Source organism: Pseudonaja textilis, unplaced genomic scaffold (genome assembly GCF_049901715.1).
Source record: "Pseudonaja textilis isolate UNSWEBS1 unplaced genomic scaffold, rPseTex1.2 PTEXSCF20, whole genome shotgun sequence".
Taxonomy (NCBI): domain Eukaryota; kingdom Metazoa; phylum Chordata; class Lepidosauria; order Squamata; family Elapidae; genus Pseudonaja; species Pseudonaja textilis.
Window position 1 is genome coordinate 1298096 of NW_028262864.1, and position 9846 is coordinate 1307941.

Consider the following 9846-nt stretch of genomic DNA (forward strand, 5'->3'; position numbering starts at 1 on the left):
TAAGAGTTCAAATGTAGCATCCTATATGATGATGCTTTCTGTATTTTTTGTTAAAATATAAGTTATAGTTGTGAAAAAGCCACATTAATTTTCTTCAGCAACAGAAGTGATTTAGGAAGAAATTTCAAATTCAGTTTCAACTCTTATAAAAAGACATACGGGTAAGTAATTATGTTTTTGGACAATTTAAATAAAACAAAAAACTTACTAATCCTGAAATACTAGAACTGCACATGGAAATAAGCTGTGTGGAACACACTAAGCAGATATACATGCATTGAACTGTAAAGGTTATCGAACTTTGGCAACTGTTTCTTTGAAATAAATAATGGAAAATACTTCTTCAAGGAAAAAAAGGGGGGGTATTATTCTAAGCAGTCTCTCACTTGAGCATTTCCTGGTTCAATTTCAGGCAGATGTGGAAAGAAAGCTCTCTCAAATGATCCTGGACAAAAAATTCCATGGTGAGTCTTCCGCAATTCTCAAGAATGAAGGAGTTTGTTTCTGTCCATTGCAATGTTTGTGTTTCTTAGGTTTCCTGAATAAATATGAAGTACCTCAACAAGCATCAACAATAAGTTGTATTATACTGAGGAATTCCCACAAGCTTTAGGGTTCTTTATCCTCATCTTTAAAAGTTCTGTACTTGGAAACTATACAGACGGAGTCTAATATTTATTTATTAAATGCATAATTCAAGCTAGTCTACTTGCTTTGCTCCTTTGAAGTCTGTCAAAATTAAAGAGGAACACTTCATGTTAGAGATGTAAGTTATCCAAAAATCTTAATTGAAACTTTTCTCTCATTAGGGATTCTTGACCAAGGTGAAGGTGTCTTGATTATTTTTGATGAACCACCTGTAGACAAAACATACGAAGCCGCTCTGGAGACCATTCAGAATATGAGTAAAGTAGTGGATTCATTATACAACAAAGCTAAGAAGCTCACATAGGTGAGGGGCTCTTTCAGCCCACAGTTAAGGCTGTAACAGATTTTTGCACCCCCTCCAGAAGAATTGTTCTGTTGAATGATATGGCTCCGTCTTTTATTTTCCTTGCAGAGTTGAAAACTGTTGGCTGTTTGGAGCATTGGTGTGTGAAATGGGGGAGGGGGGAACAAAAGGTTTAGAAGACTGGTAGAGGGGGTTGTTCCCCACCCTCCTTTTACTCCTCACTCAAAAAGTTTAAAACAGCCTTCCCCAACCTGGTGATCTCCAGATGTGTTGGAACTACAGGTCTTTGAATTCCAATCAACATGGCTAGGAATTCTAAGACTTGTAGTCCCAATACATCTGGAGGCCACCAGGACACGGAAGGCTGTTTTAAGACTTTCTCATCTGATCCATCTTGTCTATACAATTGTGTGTTCCAGTTTCCATGTAACCTTTTACCTGTTGAATTTTGTACTGGGATGAGGAAATGTTTAAAAAAGGGGGAAAATTGTGGGGGGGGGGAGCAGTGGCATCATCCTAAATAAAAGGACTGAGATTATGCTACCTTTAAAAATGAACAACAAAATTGCATTTCATTTTCTTGAAGGTAGCAAAGGGGTGGGCCAAGATGTCTTTGTTAGTCACAAGAACCCAGCCACACAAATTTCCTGCATAGAAGGTATTTCTTATGTGCATTGTGTCCAACATGATTGTTCACAGGTGTACATGCATTGGGTAATCAAGATTGATTACTGTTTCTCAGTATATGCCCAGGTAGCAAATATGTCAGGATTCTGGTAGTTACTCCAATTAAATCATGAGCCTCGAGCCACACTCCCAAAACTAAAAAGGATTTATTTGAAGTTAACTTTCTATGTCCGGCATTTGCCTGGGTGTAGCCAATTCTGAGATAAGTAATTCACTGTCACCCTTATCCTGCTTTTCCCCCCACCCCTCAGGAGTTTATGTTGATTTCTAGAAATTGGGACCTACAGATGAAACTCAAAAAATTAGAATATCATGCAAAAGTTCATTTATTTCAGTAATGCAACTTAAAAGGTGAAACTAATATATGAGATAGACTCATTGCATGCAAAGCAAGATAGTTCAAGCAGTGATTTCTCATAATTGAAATGATTATGGTTTACAGCTCATGAAAAACCCAAATCCACAATCTCAGAAATTTAGAATATTACATGCAATCAATAAAACAAGGATTGTACATAGAACAATATCGGACCTCTGAAAAGTATAAGCATGCATATGTACTTAGTACTTGGTTTGGGCCCCTTCTGCAGCAATTACTGCCTCAATGCGGTGTGGCATGGAAGCTATCAGCCTGTGGCACTGCTGAGGTGGTATAGAAGACCAGGATGCTTCAATAGCGGCCTGCAGCTCTTTTGCATTGTTCGGTCTCATGTCTCTCATCTTTCTCTTGGCAATGCCCCATAGATTGTCTATGGGGTTCAGGTCAAGTGAGTTTGCTGGCCAATCAAGCACAGTAATCCCACTGTCATTGAACCAGGTTTTGGTGCTTTTGGCAGTGTGGGCAGGTGCCAAGTCCTGCTGGAAAATGAAGTCAGCATCCCCATAAAGCTCGTCTGCAGAAGGAAGCATGAAGTGCTCCAAAATCTCCTGGTAGATGGCTGTGTTGACCCTGGACTTAATGAAGCACAGTGGACCAACACCAGCAGATGACATGGCTCCCCAAATCAACACAGACTGTGGAAACTTCACACTGGACTTCAAGCATCTTGCAGTGTGTGCCTCTCCATTCTTCCTCCAGACTCTGGGTCCTTGGTTTCCAAATAAGATGCAAAAGTTGCTCTCATCAGAAAAGAGGACTTTGGTCCACTGAACAACAGACCAGTTCTGTGTTTCTTTAGCCCAGGTAAGATACTTCTGATGTTTGTTGTTCAGGAGCGACTTGACAAGAGGAATACGACATTGGAAGCCCATGTCCAGAATCCATCTGTGTGTGGTGGCTCTTGATGCACTGACTCCAGCCTGAGTCTACTCCTTGTGAAAGTCCCCAACACTTTTGAATGGCCTTTTCCTGACAATCCTCTCCAGGCTGCGGTCATCCCTACTGCTTGTGCACCTTTTTCTTCCACACTTTTCCCTTCCACATAACTTTCTATTAATGTGCTTTGATACAGCACTTTGGGAACATCCAACTTCTTTTGCAATTACCTTTTGAGGCTTTCCCTCCTTATGGAGGGTGTCAATGATGGTTTTCTGCACAACTGCCAGGTCAGCAGTCTTTCCCATGATTGTGATTCCTACTGAACCAGACTGAGAGACCATTTAAAGGCTCAGGAACCCTTTGCAGGTGTTATGGCCAGACATCATATTCTTCCGACTAAAATCGGAATTCCAATTTTTTTCTTTTCCGAACAGTGATTCCTACTTTTTTTTGTTTTTGCCATAAACTCTCGATCCTTTTCTGTTACGTCAGACCTTTCCGCGCCTCCGATCAATCCGATCAGTACTGCAAAAACTAGCCAGGTTACGGAGACGATCTCAGGACTACGGTCCAACTCATCACGTCTACGCAAGAGATACTTCTAGCAGAACACAGCACAGGGGCGGGCCGTGCAAAGCTCCAGAGCTAATGGCTGGTGCATTGCAGCAGCAGTTTTGTGCCTGGTTCCCTTTCCTCGCCATGCAAGCAGCCTGCGGGGATCATTAGGATTACATACCTTCCCTGCTGAAGGCGAGGGCAGAGCTGTTCAGCAGCCGGCTCCTTTTGCATCTGGCTTCTTCGCTCACTGTCCCACAAAACGGCCCAGACTGCGGGAGCTACACGCTTCCCTTTTTCCTTTCTTGCAGCTTGAACCACCTGGAGGAAAGGTGCCAAGACGCCTCAGGCGCTGCCTGCGAGGGAGCCTCTACGCGCTGGCTGTGACAGGGCTCGAGCAAGCTTCTCTCCCGCTCTTTGTGGCGGCTCCGAAGGCTTTGCGCCCCTCCCTTCCCGTGCGGTCCTCCTGACCTGCTTGTGACTCACTAGAGCGCAAGTGGGATTGCGTGCTTGTGTGTGTGTGTGTGTGTGTGTGTGTGTGTGTGGTGCGTGCTGGGTGCAAGGACGCTGGCAAAGGACGACGCGTCTTTCCGTTCGTCGGGGCCAACTACAACAGGCGGAGAAGCCACTCTTCCCCCTTCGTCGCCGAAAGCAACAGAGGCACCAAGGCTCGCTTCCCATTCCTGCCAATATTGCCCCACTTTCCCTCTTCTCTTCCCACGCACGCAGCCGGCTTCAGGTGATTTCCTCCACCCCCGGCCCCGAAGGAAGCGTCTTTGGAGGCAGCGCAGGAACGAAAATGCTCGGCTGAGTGGAAGAAGAAAAGCTTATACTTTCTCAGGAGTTACAGAGCGCAGAGACAAAGGCTCGGGAGGAAAAGAGCTTCGTTCAGCTATTGTTAGCCACCCGGCGACGAACTACACGGATTACTAAGCAACTGAAAGATGCTGCTTCGCTCAAGTGACAGATTTCTTAAGGCAGAGGGAAGGCGGTTTCTCTTTAGGAAGTTGGATTTCACTGCTCTTTGTGTAGCTGTGTGGGATACCTGTAGCGAAGATTTGGCCAACAAGACTTAACGTTGATATTACTTCCTCTTCTGTGACTTTAAAGGTCAAATAATAGTTGCAGCCCCTAACCCACTATCATAAAAGATAAGGCATATTGCACTGCCTGAGCTTCCCACTTTAACATGTGTGGCACCTAAGTTTGTGGCACCTTAAAAAACCAGCAAAATGTTATGGCACCTTTCATAGAAGAATGCTTCATTAAAATGATGGTTGCAACTACTCCACATTTCTGCAACATGGTCCCCTCCAGCTGTTTTGGATTTAAAAGCAAAGAGGGCCAATCTGAAACTGAAGAGGAAGAAAACTGTAGCCAAAAGACAGGCCAGACTCAAAGTTATGCTATCAGCTCAACTAGCTAGAAAGAAGCATAGAGAAGCAATGCTGATCAAAGGAAAGGGAACAAAGAGAAAGTCCAATTAGAGGTGAAGCATTGTGGCTGTTTTTCTGTCTGTTAAGCAGGGTTGGTTTGTTGTTTTTGTTTGTTTGTATTATTTTTTTAAATGTGAAATCCTTTGCCCGAGAGCATTCTCATGGTGCTTTTTATTATTATTTTTTGTCAAACAATAAAACTATCATGCAGACTCACCTTGAAAAATCACTTTTGATTACTTCACTCTGCTAAAGCTTCAAGGAGGCGTTGCCAATTTAATTCCCACCGGGGCGCTGTGCGGACCGCGGCGGGTGCTTAGGCAACCCCTGCACCCCTGGCTACTTTTCAGATTTTTTTTTCAGAGGGGAATATCATGCCTGTATGGCTTAATTAGCTGATTAGAGTGGGACACTTTGAGCCTAGAATATTGAACCTTTTCCCAATATTCTAATTTTCTGAGATTGTGGATTTGGGTTTTTCATGAGCTGTAAGCCATAATCATCTCAATTATGACAAATCACTGCTTGAACTATCTTGCTTTGCATGTAATGAGTCTATCTCATATATTAGTTTCACCTTTTAAGGTGCATTACTGAAATAAATGAACTTTTGCATGATATTCTAATTTTTCAAGTTTTACCTGTATTAGGCAAGCTGTATTTTGGAGGATTTTATTATTGAACAACTACAGTGCTCTTGGTCAATCCAAAATGTTAATAAACCTCAAACCTGAATATTTAAGAAAGTAATAGTGAGGTTATGGCTTTCTTAGGAGAATATATGTGCACAATTATTGGGCAACTATTAGTGTTCAGAATTATTATGCAACTAAATGAAAAATGAAAATTTTCCCATTACGCTCATTTATTTTCATCTGTAAAAGTGAGAATTATAAACAACTCAAAATTTACAAATAAACATTTCTGACAGTTCAAAAAAAATCAGTGACCAATATAGCCACCCTTGTTTTCAATAACAGTCATAAGCCTTCCATTCATGGAGTCTGTCAGTTTCTTGATCTGTTGACGATCAACTTTTTGTGCAGCAGCAACCACAGCCTCTCAGACACTGTTCAGAGAGGTGTACTGTTTTCTGTCACCATAAATTTCCCATTTAAGATTGGCCCACAAGTTCTCAATAGGGGTTAGGTCAGGTAGAGGGGTCATGTCATTATTCTTTCATCTTTAAGGCCTTTACTGACTAACCAAACAGTGGAGTACTTCGATGCATGTGATGGAGCATTGTCCTGCATAAAAATCATGGTCTTGAAAGATGCAGACTTTTTCCTGTACTGCAGCTTGAAGAAAGTGTTTTCTAAAAACTGGCGGTAGGTTTGGGAGTTGATTTTGAGTCCATCTTCAACCCCAAAAGGTGCAACTAGCTCATCTTTAATAATACCAGCCAATACCAGTACCCCACCTCCACACCTTGCTGGCATCTGAGTCAAAGTGGAGCTCTGTGCCTGTTACTGATCCAGCCACAGGCCCATCCATCTGGTCCATTAAGAGTCACTCTCATCGGTCCATAAAACCTTTGAAAAAATCTGTCTTCAGATATTTCTTGGCCCAGTCTTGGTGTGATGACCCAGGGTGGGATACAAAACAAACACAGTCACAGAAAACAGGTGAAGCCCCTTTTATTCCTTCACTTTGCTTCCAAGCTCCGAATATTCTTGATGGAAGACAAAAAAACTCCCACACAGTTACAAGAAGAAGGAAAAAAGCAACACAAACCAGGCAAGATAAGGGCTGGAGGACATTCACAGATAACACACACTGGGAAGGACGCCAAACTCAAGAGAGGAACAATAAACTAGAGATATTTCCACGCTTTGTTTTCAGCACTTGCCTGTACACATGTCCGACCTCTTATTCAGTTGTCACAGCTGCAGCCCATGAAGAGGATCAAGGCCCTCTCCTCCCGAGGAGACCTTGTCTCTCACTTATCCTCTCCTCCCTGCATGCCCTAGGATGGAGAGGGGATGGGCCTGGGTCCTCCTCTGACTCCTCAGCCAGCCTCTGCCCTTCCCCAGCCTCCTCCACAACCTCCAGAGCCACACTTCCACTCCTTGTCGGCTGTTCCTCCTCTCCCTCAGAGTCAATCTCCACCAGGGGCATGACACTTGCCGTTTCAACTTATGTGTCTTGTTGAGTGGTGATCAGATTTCAGCCTTCCTTAGCTTGGCCATGTCTCTGAGCACTGAACACCTTGTACTTCTGGGCACTCCAGGTAGGTTGCAGTTCTGAAATATGACAGCACTGGAGGATAATGGGTTCCTGGTAGCTTCATGTTTGATTCTTCTCAAATGTTTGGCAGTTAAGGTGCATCTTTTTTTCTCAACACGTTTCTTGTGACCCTGTTGACTTTCTGCAACAAAACGTTTGATGGTTCTGTGATCACACCCCAATATCTTAGCAATTTCAAGAGTGCTGCATCCCTCTGAAAGACTTTACAATTTTTGACTTTTCAGAGTCAGTTAAACCTCTTTTTTGGCCTATTTTTCCTGAAGAAAAGCTACCTAATAATTATGCACACCTTGATATAGGGTGTGGATCTTCTTAGGCCACACCCTCATTACACAAATACACATCTCCTGATCTGCTTATATCCACTAAGCATTTAAGTTTATACAGCTTGGAGGTGGAAAATATGCATACAAAGGATGATATGGTCAAAATACTCACTTGCCTAATAATTGTGCACATCGTGTATGTTAACTGTTTAGAATTCAGGAGTTATGGGCAGTGAGAGTGAAATGATTTGGCTAAGCCACAACAATCTCCACACTTATTGAAGAGTCAGGTTTTTAAAAAATAAAAACTGTTACATGCCTCTGTCTAAGTCCTTATCATATGGGGCCTGCTTGAAATACAGTTTTCTATAACAATAAAAGGGCAAAAAATAGCCACTCCCAAACAGTGATTCTCAAAGTTTCCTAGTTCTATACTTCATTCTTTTTTTAAAGGCCAGAATGTACTTGCCTTTTAACTTTGCAAGATATGCCATCGAAAGTACAGTTGAGCTTCTGTTCCTAATTGTTGATTTCTTTTTTTAAAAAAAGCAGATGGATTTTTATTGAGGGAAGGCTGGTTTGGGCCACCCAGAGGTATTTTTAACCTGTGTTCCATTCCCTGAGCATCAGGAATAAAGCTGCTCTTTGAGGGAGAGAGCATGGCTGCATATTATACTACCCATGTAGCTGCTTTCTGAAACGACATTCTTCTGTTACTGTGCCAGATACCTAAGGGGATTTGCTGCACAACACGTTTCCTTATAATTTGCCATACTGTCATCTCAGCACTGAATTTTCTCATAGTCTGTGTTCAGGATCAAGCAACTATTTGCTTCAATACCAAATTAACTCTTATCAGGTGTAAGAATGGATGGAGGAAGTAATGTTTATTGAATTTTCTGGCAGCCTGTCTTTTGGAATGATAGGTGGGTATCCCTGCCTGCTCCATTACTTCCAGAAAACAATTATTGGCCATAAACATTTCATCAGGGAGAGGGGGAAACTTTTCGGAGGTAACCCTGTAGCAAAAGTAAAGCAGCTTACTTACTCCTGGTGCCCACAAGATATCTTGGATTTCAGCTCCAATACTTCCAAGCCAGCATGGTCTGAGAAGCCTTTGGGGGCAGGGAGACCTAGAATGAAGAAGACTGCTGTAAATGATTTGCCTTTTAAAACTCTCTGTTCAAATCTTAGAGGAACTTTAGAGCGGTGGTTTTGTGTGGAAGAGACAGGGCACTCTTCACCCTGGTGTTATGTCACTGGATAATAAAGTTATATTTAAGGTGTTGCTGATATGTGAGGAATCTTCCACATCACTACCCTCATCTTCCATTTTTTCTCTGCTTTCTCATAATTATTTTGTAAAATACTTACCCTATGTCATAAAATATTTTTGCATACACATGACATCTCTTAACCGTCTGTATCTACCCCTCATTTTACATGCTGCTTTTTCTTTTGTTTACTTAGCATTTTTAAAGTTTCTGTCTCAGCCAGTTCAAATGCTCTGGGGAGGTGATTTTGGGGTGTGTGTGTGTGTGTGTGTGTTTTGAGGAGGGTTTTGTCACCATGAATTTCAAAATGTAGAACTGGTTCATGCTAACACACCAGATATATCTGATGTTCAGATGGCACACAAATAAAATATTTTTCAAAAAGTCTGTCTGTTTTCTTTGCCTATAGAGGCACAAATATAAGATCTTGGGAGTATCAGTGGCATGGTGACTCAGTCCTTATAATTGTTAATCTTCATAGCACAAGTTACCTTAATAAGGTTCTTCTCTTTACCATAATTATTATTTTGTAAAATCTTTGAAGCAGATTATTGACTCCATCGTACTTCATGTGATCTCACTGAGTCTTCTTGTCAGAACATAGAAGCATTTTATTGCAGCCTGTCAACAATAGGCCAGTCTTTTGGAGAGAACCCACCCAGTATCCGAATACCTTAACCAGCGAGCATTTTGAGCTGTAAGGTCTTAATCAGCAACACCAATCATATAGTTGCCAGAAATATGAAGTTGCAAGTAGTTACTTTGGACCTCTAATCTTACATAAACTCAGTAAATAGCCATAGGTAAACCTTTATCCTTACATCCCACCTGCCTCTGTATAGTATCTGTATAAGGTTGAAAAGAATTGATTGCATATAAAATGCAGTATGATTGAAAACTACAGGTAGTCCTTGTGTTACAACTGTAATGGAGTTTGCCCATTATGGTCCAAGTCAGAATGGCTGTTAAATGAACCACCTCACTTAATGACACACACCCCCATTCCTGCTCTCCCCAATGCAATTGTTAAACAAATGTAAGGGCCATTTAGTGAAGCATGGGATGCCTCAGGTGGGGAGATCCTGGTAGAGCTAGTGCAAGCACAAGCCCACGTGCCTTGGGCCTCCCAAGGCATCCCATCCCCTGAGACAGCCCATGTTCCACTTCCCAC

At 42.2% G+C, this 9846-nt stretch overlaps 1 protein-coding gene across 2 annotated transcripts in view; it reads left to right on the plus strand.

Annotated features, from left to right (window-relative positions):
* The window catches only part of LOC113451625 (26S proteasome non-ATPase regulatory subunit 11-like), a 43511-nt gene extending 34452 nt beyond the window's left edge, over positions 1–9059 (plus strand). For both annotated transcript variants that reach the window (XM_026723005.2, XM_087918893.1), the window contains 3 exons: positions 413–464; positions 810–952; positions 1061–9059. In XM_026723005.2, the coding sequence (XP_026578790.1) occupies positions 413–464; positions 810–952 (195 nt within the window). In that variant the 3' untranslated portion in view covers positions 1061–9059. The remainder of the gene's footprint in view (positions 1–412; positions 465–809; positions 953–1060) is intronic.
* The last annotated feature ends 787 nt before the right edge of the window (positions 9060–9846 follow it).